At 36.6% G+C, this 18,882-nt stretch overlaps 1 protein-coding gene across 21 annotated transcripts in view; it reads left to right on the plus strand.

The window, feature by feature from the left end:
* HEATR5A (HEAT repeat containing 5A) overlaps nt 1–18,882 on the plus strand; it is a 103,727-nt gene that overhangs the window by 72,614 nt on the left and 12,231 nt on the right. For 16 of the 21 annotated variants that reach the window (XM_086363737.1, XM_086363740.1, XM_086363736.1 and 13 more), the window contains 9 exons: nt 3,136–3,315; nt 5,163–5,402; nt 7,932–8,113; nt 9,375–9,443; nt 10,983–11,162; nt 12,889–13,111; nt 15,246–15,494; nt 16,547–16,674; nt 18,164–18,311. In XM_086363737.1, the coding sequence (XP_086219863.1) occupies nt 3,136–3,315; nt 5,163–5,402; nt 7,932–8,113; nt 9,375–9,443; nt 10,983–11,162; nt 12,889–13,111; nt 15,246–15,494; nt 16,547–16,674; nt 18,164–18,311 (1,599 nt within the window). Of the gene's footprint in view, nt 1–3,112; nt 3,316–5,162; nt 5,403–7,931; nt 8,114–9,374; nt 9,444–10,982; nt 11,163–12,888; nt 13,112–15,245; nt 15,495–16,546; nt 16,675–18,163; nt 18,312–18,882 lie in introns of those variants that run through there. The other 5 variants (XR_015149787.1, XR_015149789.1, XR_015149790.1 and 2 more) reach the window with 5 other exon arrangements.

Below are 18,882 nucleotides of genomic sequence, written 5' to 3' on the forward strand. Positions count from 1 at the left end.
TTTTAAGTGTATCTCTTCATTTTAAAATCATATAACTAACACAAACATGTGTATAAATTCAGACTACAAAAATAGAAATGATAATGTCTTATACTTTTAAAATATATAGTTTCCAAAGTGCTCAATAAAGGACAGAAATGGTATGGACCTAACAGAAGCAGAAGATATTAAGAAGAGGTGGCAAGAATACACAGAAGAACTATACAAAAAAGATCTTCACGACCCAGATTATCACAATGGTGTGATCACTCACCTAGAGTCAGAAATCCTGGAATGTGAAATCAAGTGGGCCTTAGGAAGTAGCACTACGAACAAAGCGAGTGGAGGTGATGGAACTCCAGTTGAGCTATTTCGAATCCTAAAAGATGATGCTGTGAAAGTGCGCACTCAATATGTCAGCAAATTTGGAAAACTCAGCAGTGGCTGGAAGAGGTCAGCTTTATGGACTATGCAAAAGCCTTTGACTGTGTGGATCAATAAACTGTGGAAAATTCTGAAAGAGTTGGTAATACCAGACCACCTGACATGCCTCTTGAGAAACCTACATGCAGGTCAGGAAGCAACAGTTAGAGCTGGACATGGAACAACAGACTGGTTACAAATAGGAAAAGGAGTATGTCGAGGCTGTATATTGTCACCCTGCTTATTTAACTTCTATGCAGAGTACATCATGATAAATGCTGGGCTGGAAGAAACACAAGCTGGAATCAAGATTGCTGGGAGAAATATCAATAACCTCAGATATACAGATGATACCACCCTTATGGCAGAAAGTGAAGAGGAACTAAAGAGCCTCTTGATGACAGTGAAAGTGGAGAGTGAAAAAGTTGGCTTAAAGCTCAACATTCAGAAAACTTAAGATCATGGCATCTAGTCCCATTACTTCATGGCAAATAGATGGGGAAACAGGTCAGACTTTATTTTTCTGGGCTCCAAAATCACTGCAGATGGTGATTGCAGCCATGAAATTAAAATACGCTTAGAAGGAAAGTTATGATCAACCTAGATAGCATATTAAAAAGCAGAGACATTACTTTGTCCAAAGAGGTCCATCTAGTCAAGGCTATGGTTTTTCCAGTAGTCATGTATAGATGTGAGAGTTGGACTATAAAGAAAGCTGAGCATCAAAGAATTGATGCTTTTGAACTGTGGTGTTGGAGAAGACTCTTGAGAGTCCCTTGGACTGTAAGGAGATCCAACCAGTCCATCCTAAAGGAGATCAGTCCTGGGTGTTCATTGGAAGGACTGATGTTGAAGCTGAAACTCCAATACTTTGGCCACCTAATGCGAAGAGCTGACTCATTTGAAAAGACCCTGATGCTGGGAAAGATTGAAGGCGGGAGGAGAAAGGGACGACAGAGGATGAGATGGTTAGATGGCATCACTGACTCAATGGACATGAGTTTGGGTAAACTCCGGGAGTTGGTGATGGACAGGGAGGCCTGGCGTGCTGTGGTTCATGGGGTCACAAAGAGTCAGACACGACTGAGCGACTGAACTGAACTGAACTGAAATTTCTATCACATTTTTAGAAAGTCTCAGACTTCACAGAGCTTTCCAATATCTAAAGCTGTCAGATCCATAATGTGTTTTACTGTTACTCTGTGCTCTTTAACTTAGTTTTATTATTATATTAAAACCTTGGCTCTGACTTACTCTATCAGCATTGCTGAACTTGTATACTAGTCATCAAATAGGTTGAAGAACTTGTTTGTAGATTATTCTGTGATCAATTAACCAGAGAAATTGTAATCTTCTAACCATGTATGGTATTCTCCCCATAGTGACCTTTAACTTATATTAACTGCTGAAATTATATTTGTTGCTTTAGGATTTATTATGGTAATATGCTGGTATATAATTATTGAATAAGCTATGTGGGTAAGATAGTAAAGGATTCGTTATATAATTCCTTATTAAAATTTTTATAATTTTTCAAACCATGGAAAAGTAGGAAGAAATATGCAAGTGAACACATAGACTCACCTACTTCGTATGTTTGTAACATTGACTTTGTGTATCTCTCAGTATAACACATAAGCCTCTTGCCAAACCATCTGAAAGCAGGTTGCAGGCATCATGACTCTTTACCCCTAAATACTTATCTGCATCTTTCAAGAAGGACATGCTCCTGCTTGACCACACGTTATTTCCAAACCTAGTAAAATCATTTAGTATTTTCATAGAATTTGTAGTTCTCACGTAAATTTCCTGTATATTAAAAAAAAAAAAATGTCCTTTATAAATTCGTTTCCCCCCCTCATGCCCACACCCCACCCCCAAATTTAGGATCCAATCATGACTCATACGTTACATTGGGCTGTTCTAACTTTTAGACCCGTGATCAGAAACATTCCTACCACCTCCTTCTGATCTTTAAAAGATAACTAAAAGATCACTAAAAGATCTTTAAAAGATAACTCTTCTTTTAAATAGTCTAATAGTAGCATAATCTTTAGAAACTAAATGCTTTCATAATTGCCAAATGAGTTAAATCCTCATAAGAAAATGTACTTGTTCTTTTTATGTTTCCAGAGTTAGAGGAAATAGATACTAGATCAAGGCTTATATTTCTTTTTTGAAATGATGTATTACTTTGCAGTGAGAATATTGTGTAGTAATTTATATTAATTCAATAGTATTCTTAGATCCACTGTAGCTTAGTTGTAGTAATTAAACACTCTTCTCCATTTAATAGTTGTTCTCAGTTTTACTCTCATGTTAATAAATTTAAAGCCTTTATACAAGAATAAGTAATGCTTAATTATGATTATTTATTTGAATTTACTTTAAAGAGAAGATAAAATAATCATTCCAAGAAACACTATAAATTTTTAGAAGTATTGCATGCTAATTGGGTTAAAATGTTTACCTGATAAGGAAAACATATTAGTAAACTCAAAGATTTATCTTTTAATGACATTGTATAAAAAATAACTTGGCAGTGTTGTGAATAATAATCAAACTTTAGTTGTGAACTAAAACAGACCTCAGTAGACTGAGGGTGCCGTACGTGGACCAGTTCTTTAGAGTGTATTTGCATGTAATATTTTTAATAACCACTGAATGTGTGTGCTTCTCATATGGCAGTTTTGTTTTCTATATTACTTAGATCATCGATTTTCTTCTTGTCAGATGCTAACATCAGAGAAGTGGGCCTTGAAGGGGCCTTACTGACCTTACTTGACAAAGAGACAGATCAGAAATTATGCCATGACATCAAAGAGACTTTAAATCATATGCTCACATCTATGGCAGTGGATAAACTCTCCTTTTGGTTAAAGCTTTGTAAAGATGTACTTGCTGCATCAGCTGGTAAGTACTGGTGATTACCAGCCAACATAATAAAACTGAAAGTAAAAGTGTTATATAAAATTGTCTGCTAGTGATAATTTATTAATTTGGATATTTGGGGTAAAACTGTTGCTTTTCTTTAAGTGAAGATTCTAATGCTAGTCTTTAAGTCCAGCACTTAAAGCTTACTTTTTTTTCCTCTTATAATTGTGTTAGAGTCTTTAAAATTTGTATCTTTGGACTAAGAGAGACAGTGAGTGAGAAAGAAAGAAGATAGGAACCATTTCTGTTCCAAATACTGTACATACTATGTATCATTTCCTCTTTTAACCATCTTATGAGTAGGCAGTAGTGTTCCATTTTACACAAGGGAAAACAGGGCGTGCAAAGGATAAGTAATTTTCCCAAAGACACACACATATTCAAGCCTTAGCCTGCATGACTTTAACATCTAACTTTTCATTATATTTCAGTAGCTCTCAACTCAGTTACTTAAGCCTTATAATTAATGTAGCTCTGGTCTCAAAGGAAGAAAGGTACTGTAAAATCTGGCTTTTTTTTTTTAGTATTCTTCTCTGTCCACCTTTGTTCTTGTTGGTACTCCTATCTTTCAGTTACTGACACTTGTCTTTCCACCATTATGTTGTACATGTTTTCCTTTCTTGATGTTTTCTTCTGTCCCCAGAAGAAAGAACTTAAAAGGACTTCTTCAAAAGAAAAACTACAAGTGCATAGATTGGTGACCTATCTTCTTTAAAGTTTTATAGTCACTATGTGAACTTAATACTCAATTTACTTCAGTGTTTATTCTTTTTATCCTTTGTCGTTTACCTCTACCCCTTTTTATTCGAAAAACATAAATTTCAGTCTCTATTGATGTCTTCAGTCTCCATTGATGTTTTAAGACGGGTTTGCCTTAACTTTATAACATCTTTGCTATCTGTTGTATCACACTCAAAAAATGTTGACATAAAAGATAATTTAAGAAAAACAAGTTGGTTTATGTTATAAGTTGCATTTTAAGTTGAGTTAAATAGTTAATAAGTCAGCAATTAGTACTCTTGCCTGGAAAATCCCACGGATGGAGGAGCCTGGTGGGCTACAGTCCATGGGGTCATGAAGAGTCAGACACGACTGAGCAACTTCCCTTTCACTTTTCACTTTCATGCTTTGGAGAAGGAAATGGCAACCCACTCCAGTGTTCTTGCCTGGAGAATCCCAGGGATGGGGGAGCCTGGTGAGCTGCCGTCTATGGGGTCACACAGAGTCGGACTCGACTGAAGTGACTTAGCAGCAGCAGCAGTATAATATTAAAGGCAAATAATTCCTTAATTACTGGCTCTGTTGCTGCTGCTGCTGCTGCTGCTAAGTCACTTCAGTCGTGTCTGACTCTGTGTGACCCCATAGATAGCAGCTAGTCATCTGGATAATTTGTGATTGTAAATATACCAATGGGTCTATCCTGAGGAAAGTGTTTTTTGGACATTTTTGTGGATTCAGGAACCTTCTTAAATTCATTCAAGGGCCCAGTGTTAACATATCTAGTTCTGTCCACCATACTCCCTACCACAGAATGCTGTGCTTCCTTGAGTATATCCATCTTCATACAGCGGATTGATAATTATTCTAGTATCATATTCAGTCTTTCACTTTAAATATAATTTAATGGCTTCATCATTTTTTAAGAATAGTTTTTTAGCGTTTCTCGAGGTAAGCACTGTTACCAGTAGTCATTAGACATGATTATTTTACATCGTTAAAAGATGTATGATTGATGAACAGTATGATCTGTACTTAAGGTCATTTGTGTCTCTTTATAAGTGTATCTTCCAGTTGAAACTATGTGTGTTTTTCTCCCTTGATAAAAGATTTTGCAAGCGTAACCTGTGTGGATACAATGCAAGAAGAGGAAGGAGATAAAGGGGATGACGCTTCGGTTCTGACCAACAGAAATGATGGCAGACCTCACCCTTTCACCAATCCCCGATGGGCCACAAGAGTCTTCGCTGCTGAATGTGTCTGTAGGATAATCAACCAGTGTGAAAATGGACACAGCGCACATTTTGATGTTGCTTTAGCGCAGGAAATGAAAAAGAAGGATTCAAGAAGTAAGTGGCTTAACAATGACAAGACCAAATGGTACACATAGAGGCGCTCTGTGCCTGCAGTACATTTCTAATGTTCAAATGCATTCTTAATGATTGAACTGAATGCTTAAATCAGCATTCACTTTTGTTTAGTGGACATAATGTGATACATTAAGTTTATAGAGAATGGTCACGTTCTTGGAAAGTATGTGCATTCCCAAGTTTTATTTTCTTAAATTTTATTTTTATAGAACTATTAAATATAGCAAAATATAGCTATTTTGCTCATAGATTATTTTGGTTCCATGGATATTACCTTGAAAACATCTGAGTCTATCTCAATGTAAAGTAAACCTACTTGTGAGACCAGTTTGACCTTTTATTGTTCAGTTTTATTATTTTTACCTAAATACATGTTGATTATGGTTTAATTCACTTAAACACATATATTCAGACACAATGCTCATATCTCAATGCCTTATAAATATTCTTTACCTGACAAAAGAATCACAAGGCAAGATGTTGTTATTCCCCATCTGAGACTATGAATTAGGTATTTCTTTTTTATTTTTCAAGCAAGCACGTATTGCGTCTCTTAGTTGTCTTTCGTTTGCTTAGTTTTATTGAAGTATAGTGGATTTACAGTGTTGTGTTAATTTCTTCTGTACAGCAAAGTGACTCAGTTATGTGCACATTTATATATTTATGTGCTTTTTCATTTTCTTTTCCATTATGGTTCACCACAGGGTGTTCAGTTATCGTTCCCTGTGCTGTCCAGTAGGACCTTGTTGTTTATCCGTTCTGTAGAGAATAGTTTGCCTCTGTTAATCTCAAACTCCTATTTCTTCTCCCCGCTACTTCCACTCCCCTTGGCAACCAAGTCTGTTCTCTATGTCAGTGAGTCTGTTTTTGTTGTGTAGATAGGTTGATTTGTATCATATTTTAGATTCCATGATGCTGCAAATGGCATTATTTCATTCTTTTTGATGGCTGAATAATACTCTGCTGTGTATATTACCACATCTTGATCCATTCATCTGTCAGTGGACTTTTAGTTGTTTACATGTCTTGGCTGTTGTAAACAGTGCTATGAAAATAGGGGTGCATGTATCTTCAGTTTATGGTTTTCTCTAGATATATGCCCAGGAATAGGATTGCTGGATCATATGGGAGCTCTTTTAGTTTTTAAAGGAACCTCTATATTGTTTTATGTAGCAGCTGTACCAATTTATATTCTTGCCAAATTGTACATTCCTTTTCTCCACACCCTCTGCAACATTTGTATTAATATTTGCAGGCTTTTTAGTGATGGCCATTCTGCCTGGTATGAAGTGGTTCCTCAGTGCAGATTTGTGTTTCTCTAAGAATTAGCAGCGTTGAGCATCTTTCCCTGTGCCTGTTGGTCGTATGTATGTATAGTTTGGAGAGGTGTCTGTTTAGGTCTTCTGCCCATTCTTTGATAGTGTTGTTTGTCTTTTTGTCGTTGAGTTGTATGAGCTCTTAGTATGTTTTGGAAATTGAGTCTCTTATTTGTGATGAGCACTAATACTGATAGGTATAAAATTAGTGTGCTTACTGACTCTTGTGCTCTTGATTAAAATTGTAATTGGCACTTACTAAGATGAGCTGGTTTCTTCAGTATGACCTGTAACTAGTATACTTCTTTGACTTAGTCTCAAATTTTTTTTAGGTAAACGTTTGTTGTACCTGTAAACATTTTATTGTTGGAACACTGTTAAATGATTGTTTTATGTCTCTCCCCGGTAGAATTATTATACTAAGTAATATGTTGTAGGCATGAAAGGAATTCTCATTTATAGTTTTATAGCTAGAAATATTTTTTTATGCCCCATCTTTTGTGTGTGTGGCAGCACATGCAAAAAAGTAAGGTAATGTAGTCCATACGAAAGTGAAAGCGTTAGGTGTTCAGTTGTGTCCGACTCTTTGTGACCCCATGGACTGCAGCCCACCAAGCTCCGCTGTCCATGGGATTTCCCAGGCAAGAATATTGGAGTGGGCTGCCAGTCCATTCTCCAGAGGATCTTCCTGACCCAGGGATCAAACCTGGGTCTCCTGCATTGCAGGCAGATTCTTTACCATCTGAGCCAACAGGGAAGCCCATAGTCCATATAAAGAACCACATAAAAAATCTTTAAAGGAATATTATCTTTTAGCTTCAACTTGACATGAAGAGAATGATTAATGTGTAATTCATCAAAACCCAAAGTCTCCTAAGTACCTTCTAATGTACTTTTATCAGAAAGTCTGAACAAAATTTTTATTGAAAATACTATTAGCATTCTTCTAAAGGATGCTAATTCTGCCTTTGGTTTTTCAAAGCTGTATTAGTATTTGGTTTGGGATGGTTGTTTGTGTCTGAGTACTTGCACTGGTGCAGTAAATCCAGCTTTAGGGTCTGTAACAAACAGTCAAACTGTAAAAGTACTTGAAAGTCTAGCTTATGAAATTAAAAGGAGGAAAAATTAGCACTTAGCATAAATCTTAGTTCCAGCATATTCTTAATAAGATTTTCTTTTTTTAATCTTGTAGATGACTTTTTGGTGCTACATCTTGCTGACTTAATTCGCATGGCTTTTATGGCTGCCACAGATCATAGTGACCAGCTCCGTCTTTCTGGCCTTGAAACCCTGTTAGTGGTTATTCGGCGATTTGCAGCGATTCCAGAACCAGAGTTTCCAGGTCATGTGATTCTGGAACAGTATCAAGCCAATGTAAGCACTTTCTATTAGAGAATCTTATTATTAAACAACCAGGTTAGAAGTCTGTGAAACTAATTGGCATGTCACCTCTTAATACATAAATGTGTGTGTATCTCTGTTAATATATCACCAGTCCTATCAGTATATGTTTGAAGAAGAAATCTTCAAGTAAAATAATTCATGAAACAGGTCTTTTATAACGCTAGAAGTTAAGTCACGTAATAAAAACCTTCTTGGTAATTTATGGGGAATAAAGGGCTTTGATAATGAAATTCTTTACAGAATATCCAAATAACCTTAAGATAACACCAAATCATTAATATTATTAACATATTCCACTTAGGCTACATGCATTTTATCTTCAGGTTACTACTCCTAGGCTAGATATAACCTCCTTTATTTCCCCTGAACTTAGAAAAGAGTTCAAGATTCTTTTACTGGTTCTGTAATCTTTTTAACTGGTGTTTGTTTGCCTGGTGCATTGAGCAACCTAGGAGGAACAAGGAAGGTAACAAAATCATCATGTTACATCACACACATCACATGTAGTCCTTCAGCAGTCATGCAAGGATACCTCTCGTGATTCAGAGGCAGCTTCTGTTGACTGGCAATTAGGGAATCCAGAGCAGTTCACCAATTGGTAGCAGGCTCCATCACATCTTCCCAACAGGTAATGTCAGTGTATGTTTAGGGAAAGAGAAAAGGAAGGGATGGGAGTTACATAGAACTACATATTAGTCTAAATACTATATTCCAGCTTAAGGGGAGCTCTGTTATATTTTTACTCCTCTTAAAATTACAAATGATAGAAATAAAATTACCACTCACTTAAGCAGAAAAGGAAGATTGTTTTGGGGAATCTTAGTTGGCTCTGCTTTCTCCTGCACTGGCTCTTTTTTCAAATTTGCCCTCTCCAAGTGGTATCAAAATGGCTCTCTTAGCATCTAGTCTTTTAAAGACAGCACTTCTTTCCGAGTACTTCCAGCAAACATCTACAGGAGAGATTTCATTATACCAGTGTGGATCCCTGGAGCCAGACAGTACTGTTAGCTCCATAGCAACCACATGGGCTAAGAGTTGGCGAGAAAGTTCCCCAAAGGAGAATTGAGATGCTCTTACCCCAAAACAGGGAAAGACATCCTGGGCTGGCAGAACCAAAAAGTGCTTATAATACCTATTATAAAGGGATAATTTTAAGATAACATTAAAAAGAGAAAAGAGTTTGTGCTATCTTACTTATTGATGCTTGAACGAGCATATCATTTCTTGCCAGGTAGGAGCGGCACTTAGACCAGCCTTCACCTCAGAGACACCACCTGACGTCACTGCCAAAGCATGTCAGGTAAATAGTAAACCCTCCTTTAGGAAGCAGCTCTCCAGATAGTGTTTAATACTAAGGTTCGATGTTACAGTTGTCCACCCACCCATTAATCTCAGCTGCCCCTTTTCTTCACCTTTTAAATTTACAGAACTTTTTCTTTCTTGTAACTGCATAGTAAGCCAGTATATGGGTATGTCACCAGTTGTCTAGTGATGGAAATATGGGGGCTCTTTTTTGTCTTTCGCTCTTACAGATAGTGCTGCAGTTAATGACCGTCTTTCTGTATGGGTCATTTCACTGGGTCCAAGCATGTATGGAGCTAAATTCCCCAAAATTGAATTGTTGGGTTAAAGAGTGTATTACAAGAGTTAACCACTTTAAACTCCTGCCAGCACTCTATGCAAGTGCCTGTTTCTCAGCAGCTGTGTGAGTTGGCAAACTTAAGATTTTGTGATGGAGTAAAAAGGGTATCTCAGGATAGTTTAGATTTGTATGCCAAGTGAGGTTGAGTGTTTTTTCATATATCTAAGAGCCATATGGTATACAGTTTTAAATAGTTGCTTTTCTTGATGGTGTTGTCAAGCATTCAATATCCAGCCCTGAATGGTCTGAGATAAAAGCAGAACTGGTATGAATTAAATTAATTATAAACAAAATGGCAAAAACTGATTTTACTCATTTCTTTCAACTTTTCAAATTCAGTTGTATTTAGGAAATGTTTGAGTACCTTCAATATTCATAGAATTTTGTTAACTGTTATACTGAGTCTAATTTATCATTTTATTATATGTGTTCTTGCTATAAGCCACTTGAAATCTTTTGTGAAAGGAAATGTGAACTAAATAAGTAGACAGTAAAGGAAAAATAAATTTTCATGAAATATCGTGACAATCAGGAAAACCTTCATAGATGGCCCCTGATAACTGAGGAAATTTTTGGCATTGGAGGATTATTAATGATGTTTGTTTTAAAAGTTAAAAATATCTTCAAAAGAATAAAAATCTTTATTGAGGCGCAATTAATCCCTGATTTTAAAATAGTAAGATGAAATAATAAAGATTGGAAATATAATTCAAATGTCAATCCAGACAATTACGCAAGTAGTGCCTTTCATGGCTTATCTTCTCTATGTTAATAACATCTAAAACTCTTTATTTACTTAGCACAGCTTCCTTTCTTCAAATCAAGAGATTTCATTCTCTTTTGAGTTTTTAAAAAATTTATTTAATTGGGGGCTAATTACTTTATAATATTGTAGTGGTTTTTGCCATACATTGACATGAATCAGCCATGGGTGTACATGTGTTCCCCATCCTGAACCGCCCTCCCTCCCCATCCCATCCCTCAGGGTCATCCCAGTGCTCCAACCCTGAGCACCCTGTCTCATTCTCTTTTGAAATGCTGGCTTTGACTATCATTATCAGCAGTATCCCATTGGGTTTCTTGATAGCAAGATGATTTAAGTGACCAGATTCCTGAGATATGAGTGAACTCTGCTGAACTCCCAAAGAGGGTGTTTATAGTTTTTAAATATAATTTTTGATTTTCTTAAAAAACTAGGTTTGCAGTGCCTGGATAGCAAGTGGAGTTGTAAGTGACCTTAACGACATCCGAAGAGTTCATCAGCTGCTTGTTGCATCATTAACAAAAATTCAGGTTGGAAAAGAAGCTCTTAGTCACTTATATAATGAAAGTGCTTCTACCATGGAGATCTTAGCTGTGCTAAAAGCCTGGGCAGAGGTTAGTATGTCTCAGTTTATGACTAGAATTTTGGAAGTTGTTAATAAACGTCTTAGGCCATAAACTGAAATTAGCTATTTAAAACACAAGTAAGTCTGTGTTTAAGGTTAACTGAAGACTTTCAACATTAGATATATTTATATGCTAATTGATATTTTGGCCAAGGATTCTAAAGTACCCTCCTGTTGTCTTATCTGCTGTTTTAAGCAGGGGGCAGTCATAAGAGACTTTATCATAGCCAATGGAAATCAACTTTTATTGAAACCTGAATTATTGGAAATGTGGGTTTGCTCATATATTCTATCAACTATAACACATGCTTTAATATTTCTTAGAGCTCTTTCTTTCATAAAATGACTTTTGAATATTAAGTAAGTCATTTATTTCCTAAGATTAAAAAAATCTTAGAGGGAAGTACTTAGTTGTTCTTTATTTACTTTTCTAATCAGAAAGCCATATAATTTTAAAAATTTATGATAGAAACGTTTACATATATACAGAAGTAAACAGAATACTGTAATGAACTCATATAAACTCATTATCCAGCTTCAACAGTTATCATATTTGGCCAGTCTTGGTTCATGTATCACTTCAGTTAGAAATATATATAGTCTCAGATTGCAACTGAGTGTTGCAGCCAATATGTGAGAAAGGGTTTTCTACAGTAGGGCTAATTAAAACCAGAAGATTGTTGAGTTTCTGTTTTTGTCATTATTTAGTATTGACAGATTTCAGTTAGAAAATATTTCTGCCTAGACTTAATAAGTTGGATTTAATGATCTTTAACAATCAACTCTAAATGGTTTAAACATATGCTTTTGATAGAACAAACAGATATTCTGTAATTTCTGTAACCTATTTTATAAATTTACTGTTTTATAATGTTTTTTATAATCATTTGAATCCCTGTATTCTTGCTTAAGCCATTATACATTCTCCTGTTCTCTCCTTAGTGGAAATAATGACTAGCCAACAAGCTCCATGTAATTGAGGTCCATAATTATTTGAAATCCTTAGAGCCAGATAAATTGGGATTTAAAATTTGGATGCATATTTCATGTATCCCTCCAGGATGTTGGGATAATACTGTAAAATCTATAATCAAACAGTTTATAATATATCTGTGAAAATGTTTGAATAGTCACACTGTATAAACAGCCTCACATAAATTTTTTTGTGTTTTGTCACCAGATTGTTGCCCACAAAATTACATTTTACAGAGCCTTTGGATTTCAGAGCTATGGATAAAGAGAATAGTACACATTATGTACTATGTTGAATACTTTAACATTCTGTAGTCCGTGTCCATAGTCTATATAGGTGAATGTTTTGTAAGTCATTTAGTGGTAACATTGAAAAAATATTCAGTATTTCAGCTTATTTGATTTCAGAAATGTAATCCATTTCAATATATGGCTACAGGCAGCCAAGGCCATAGCCAGGCTTAGTGAAACAGGGTGCCAGGATCATTTAGTGACAGCTGTCATGGTTGTAAACTGCAGTGTGGCAGCATCCTTGTCAAGTATTATTACCCCTAACATATCTCGGTGAAGATAATGCTTTGGATCTTTCTACCCCAGTTTTGTCTGTGGTTGCACCTGTGTACCTTCTTGTATCATGTGCATTTCAAGTCCAGGAGGCAGGTTCAAGGTAAGTCTGCAAGATAAAAATATTGTAGCACCTGTGGGTCTAAGATTTTCCTATTTATAAAGTAACCTTTATACAGGTCTACATAATTGCTGTAGAAAGGCATAAAAACCACAGACAATCTTTGAAGACTCCTGCCTGTTCAGAAGAGAGCGTTGGAAACGGGTCAATTTCACCAGATGGGCTGCTTGACTTAGTCCACGCAGACGTTGGCACATTGAGTAGGCTCTGGCTAGCTGCACTTCAGGATTTTGCTCTCCTAACTTTGCCTTCAGAATTTGCCTCTCAGCTTCCTGTTGAAGGTAAGGGGGTGAAATATTTACTGTAATTCCTAGAATGACTGTCACTAACATGTATTTTCAAAATTTCTCCACTAGCAGGTAATGTTTATATGAAACATTTTTTCAAGAATAATTTTCATTCATAGAATAGTCATGGGAGAGTTGCTCCAGGGTAAAGACCCTGCAGTTGACTCGTTCAGTCATGAGGCACGCTCTTCCTAACTCACAAGATAACGGCCAAATCGTTCTCCAGTGTGATTACAGCAGTGTATATGATCAACAACATGCCTCTGTTTATCTACATCTTCCCTCCACTGTATGTTACTATACTTGTTTTTCCCAGTGTGATGAGTTTAAAGAATTTCATTGGTTTATTTCGTTGATTGAAAGTCTTTTTTCATCAGTTTTTGGGCTGTTTAAGTTTCTTTTTCCATAAATCACCCAGTCATCATCTTTGCCCATTTTCTGCTTCATATTTGTCATTTTCTTACTGACTTGTTAATCCTTCCATATGTTTAATACTCTTCCTTTGTGGTTCCATATCTGGAAGGTATCCTCTCTCAGCCTGTGGCTTGGCTCTTTTACCTTTTTAAAATTAATATAATCAGTTTTTTATGGTTTATGTTTCCTCTGTAATACCTGATACTTTTTTTAAATTAAGACCACAAAGCTATATAAGCTTTACACTTTTGCTTTTTACATTTTAGATTGTAGTCCTGCTGGAATTTCTTTTTAGTGTGTAGAATGAAGATAGGGCTCTAGTTTTTTTTAATTGGAGTATAGTTGCTTTACAGTGTTGTGTTAGTTTCTGCTGTACAGCACAGTGAATCAGTTATACATACACACATATCTACTCTTTTATACATATATTCCCCCAAGGGAATCTAATTTTATACTCAGTTATTAATATCACATTTTGTGGATTGGATATTTGGCAGCTGCTTTTAATCTTCATGTTATTCCAAAACAGCTATTATTTTTTTCACTCCTTGCTATGAATTTTAGGGCCAGCCTGTCAAGTTCTATTAGAATTTTAATTGGAAGTATACACAATGATATGCAGAGTATTTATTGGACTTTATACCTTTTTATAGCATTAAAAATGGAAAGAACGTTGATTTACTGAAAAAATTTAACAACGAAAATGAATGACACGTGAATCAACATATGTAAATCTCTAAAACATAATGTTCAGGGGGAAAGCAAGTTTGAAAAGGATACACACAATATGAGGCCTTTAAGTAAACTCACACTAAATAACAGCATCTATTATTTATGAATACAAACGTCTAGTGTGAAAGTTTAAGACCTGAGACTGATTCACAGTGACTTGAGGAAAGTGGTTATAGAAGGAAGGGCAAGAATTAGTGGTATATAGAGTTTTAGTGGTTTTGTTTGTTTTTAAGAAAGAGATTTAAGAATGGTGAAATGTTACTTAATCTTAGAGGTAGGTGAGTATCAGCATTTGTTTTATACATGCATATACATACTCTGGGCTTCCCAGGTGGCTAAGTGGTAAAGAATCCTGCCAATGCAGGAGACAAGGGTTCGATCCCTGGGTCAGGAAGATCCTTTGGAGGAGGAGATGGCAACCCACTCCAGTATTCTTACCTGGAGAATTCCGTGGACAGAGGAGCCTGGCGGGCTGCAGTCCATGGGGTCACAGGGAGTCGGACACAACTGAGTGACTGAGCATGCCCGCACACACACTGTGGTTTCTCTTCAGATTGTATGAACCTTTTGCATTCTAAACACACACACATCACATATTTGTTTTAAAATATTTTATGATTAAAAAGAAAAAGAGCCTACAAATTTCTTACGAAGTTTTAAGGATATGTCAGCACTGTGACCAACAGTTGTATGCTCAGGAGAAATAAAGTCTGATAATAAAACATTGATAATATAGCAGCATGGATGATCCATCTCTAAAAATATTGTTAAGTTAAAAACAGTTGCATACTGTGTATTTTTGTGAAGTCCAAAAATGGGCAAATCTAATCTGTGGTGGTATAAGTCAACAAGTAGTCACCTTGAAGTGTAGGGTACAGGCTGGAAATGGTCTATCTCTTGTAACAGATAAAAGGGAAAATGGAGTGTGAACACATCTCTTCATTTATTCCTCCTGAAACTGTTTGCTTTCCCTTTTTTGTAGGTGGTGCTTTCTACACAGCAGAGACTAGTGAAAATGCAAAACTGCATTACTACAACTCCTGGGCGCTTATCTTGCATGCCACAGCACTGTGGCTTACAAGCACAGGCTTTGTCGTTGCTGACCCAGATGAGGGAGCCCCTAATCTCTCAAGGCCTGTGACACCAACTTCCATGTGCCAGGGCTCATCCTCTGGACCTACAGTAAAGTCCCCTGAGGATGTCTACACTGAGAGATTCCATCTTATTTTAGGTCAGTAAAACACTTTTTACCCGCTGCCAGCCATACAGAGTTTTTCATGGATTGTGCTTTCTTACCTGTCAGCTCTTGTGGCTGTTAACTTCATTCTTTATTAGGCAATAACAGTATACTGAGTCATCTACCCCTCCCTCCCCATTTTCAAGAATTACAAGGTTCAAGAAGGTATATTCACAGGTCCAGAACTGCATTAACATTTAAGGTCAAAGATAAATGAGATTTTTAAATTTATGAAGTTTAACCATTTTTTGGCTTTCTTAGAACTTCATTTTTAAAATGAGGTATCTTTCTAGATGCCTTGAGTTTCTAGATTAAATGTTTTTCACACTTACCTTGTTCTGAGGAAGCAACCTGTTAGATTACCTATAAATAAGTTACTAACTGAAATGTGAGGGTTATAAAGGTCAGTAATTAACTGCTAAGGTTTCTGGTTCATAGAGCTTCTGTTATTCCTCCTGAAGCCAAACATGATCAGACTTGCTATATCCTTGGGTATATTAAAATTTTGTTTCTGTTTGCCTTGAGAGCTTTTTAAAAACAAACTTTTATGTAATAAAGACTGGCAGGGCATAAGCTGTGCTGTTTAATTACCTTAGTTCAAATTCTTGGTGTGCCTCATTGTAACAGACATTTAGTGAACTATTTAAGCTTTATGTGCTCAAAAGGAGTGGGAATAATAGTACCTACTTCCTGAGATACTGTGAGAGTGAAATGATATAAAGTACAATGCCTGATACATGGCAATCACTCAATAAATTTTAGTCAGAATAAAATCATGAAACTCTACATGTTAAGTTCTGGCACAGTTTTATTATAATTTTTGCAGTAGTGCACAAGCCTAGTTGAGATTATTATTTGTGTACATGTTGATAAAAACTGTTAAGAGATTGCCTTACCACTTAATTGTTTAGTCTTAAATTCATGGTGATTTATTTGCATTGCTTCTGTGCTAAGTTTATTTGTGTATCTTATCAAAATAGAAAATTCTTTAACGTCAGAAACCAAGACTCTAAAGAAGCCCTGTTCTCTTTCTCTACTTTCTACAGGAATCAGTGTGAAGTTTCTATGTTCCTTACGTTCAGATGCAACCATGGAAAGCATTACTGCCTGTTTACATGCGTTACAGGCCCTTCTCGATGTTCCTTGGCCAAGATCTAAAATTGGCAGCGATCAGGTGATTTCTTGTTGCTTGTCAGGCTTCTCTAGATTCCAAGGCACAGCAACAGAAATGTGTTCGGGTTTCTATAGTGAACAGTGGGTGAACACAGAGAAGTAAAAAGGAAACTGAAGCACTGCATAGCTGAGCTCCGAACTGAAGAGCCGGCAGCAGCCGTGCTGACTCGGGAGCAGTCACACCTCTGTCTGCCGCTTTCTGTCTCTGCTCCTGCCACACTTACTTTTGCTGCCACCAGCCCAGCGCTCTGTGTAGCAGCTCTTCGGGCGAACTTGCTGCGTGATGGGAAGGTTCTGTCTTGTGCTATCCTTGCCTCTTGCCGCTTCGCTGCACTCGCTCCTCATATGCATCTGTGTCTTATGCCCCATTTCCCCAGGAGAGAATCCTCTTGGTGCATGTTCACTGTCAGGTGTGTAGTGCTCCATCAAGGTCTTTTAAGAGACAACTGCCTAGCCTATAGGTGGAGTCAGACACTAATACCAGACCCAGTTGTGACCATGATTTGAAGGATCACTCTACAGTGTACAGCACTTCCTTTAACTGCCTTCCCAAGAGCAACAGTGCATTGGGCAGGCACTCTTAGCATCATGTATCACCATATGTGTGAATACTTATTTGCTAAGTTGTGTCTGGCTCTTTGTGACCCGAAGGATTGCAGCCCACCACGGTCCCCTGTTCATGGAATTTCCCAGACAAGAATACTGGAGTGGGTTGCCGTTTCCTTCTGTAGGGGATCTTCCTGACCCAGGGACGGAACCTGCAGCTCCTGCACTGGCAGGCAGGTTCTTTACCACTGAGCCCCCAGGGAAGCCGGTATTACCAGTGTATTGAATTGTATATTAAATTGACTTTTGGATGTTAAGAAAAATAAATGGTGTAATTTCCTTTCTGTATAGACTGTTATTTATTACCACTATCGTTTATTAGGTTTAAAGTATGAATCAGGCTCCTGCCTGACTTGAATTGCACATGGATAAGTTTTAAACTTTTTGTGCTTGTTAATTCTGTATGTTAAAACAAGTATTATAATGAGTATTTTGCACTTATTTTCGAAGATGAAAGAAAGCCACCAGACCAATAGAACAGGGGGAAAGTTAAGTAGTATTCTTCTAGTGTATTTTCTTTTGAGTGATATTCATTCTATGCTTAATAACTTACACACTGTTAATGTCATTTTTGCCACCATTTGTAAGTATTAGAAAACTTTAATATATCTCTGGGAATCTTTTTATCTTGAATCTGGCAGTCCTTGTATACTTTGAGCCATGTTTTTTTATCTTGTTATAGAAATTTCCTTGTTTGTTATCTCAGTTGAGGAACTGTGTGAAAATGATCTTTTGTCATAGTGCCATCTCCTACAAGATTGGACAGAAATCAACCTGGAGATGGTTTAAAGTGGAGCAAGTATTACATAACTTTATTGCCCTGACACTTTGTGATTTTTCAAGCATATAATTTTCAAAATGGTCTCACCTGTTTTCGGTCATAGGACTTGGGTATTGAGTTGTTGAATGTACTACATCGAGTAATTTTGACTCGAGAATCACCTTCCATTCAACTGGCTTCTCTTGAAGTGGTCAGGCAGATTATCTGTGCGGCTCAAGAACATGTGAAGGAGAAAAGACGAAGTGCAGAAGGTGAATATTAAACCACAATGCCAAATTAATCATACAGCATCATTACCTTTTTTTTTTAAAAAAAAAAAAAAGCTTTTTTAAGTATTTATGTGTCTATGTCATCCTGAGAATCTGTTGTGTATAATACAAATGAAACATCTCTAGTTATGGCTTTAAAGTCTCTCAGTCGTCTCTACGTGTTACCTTGGGTATTGTCAGTAGTTAAAGTATTTTTCCTTGGGAGAATTAGAATTTTAACAGCCCTGGAAGGAAAAAAAAAAAATCCCTTATATGGATTGAGTACTTAAAAGTGTTTACCAGTGTACAGGTAAAGAATCACTGACAATTTTTTTTACTGACTTAGTTTTATATAGTGATTAAATTGCTCATTTATAAGTCTGATTTGGTATTGGTGAGTATATCATTTAAGATTACGTTTGACTACATATAACAAAACCCAGAACGACAGTAGATTTAAAACACAAGGACTTATTCTCTCATCTACAAGATCTCCAGAGGTTGGCAGTCCTGGGCTGAGATGGCAGTTTCATAAAGACAGAGACCTCAGTCCGTATCTTTCTGCCCAGCCACT

This window comes from Bos grunniens, chromosome 21 (assembly GCF_055505025.1).
Source record: "Bos grunniens cultivar Pamir isolate PY7600 chromosome 21, Bosgru_T2T1.0, whole genome shotgun sequence".
Lineage (NCBI taxonomy): Eukaryota > Metazoa > Chordata > Mammalia > Artiodactyla > Bovidae > Bos > Bos grunniens.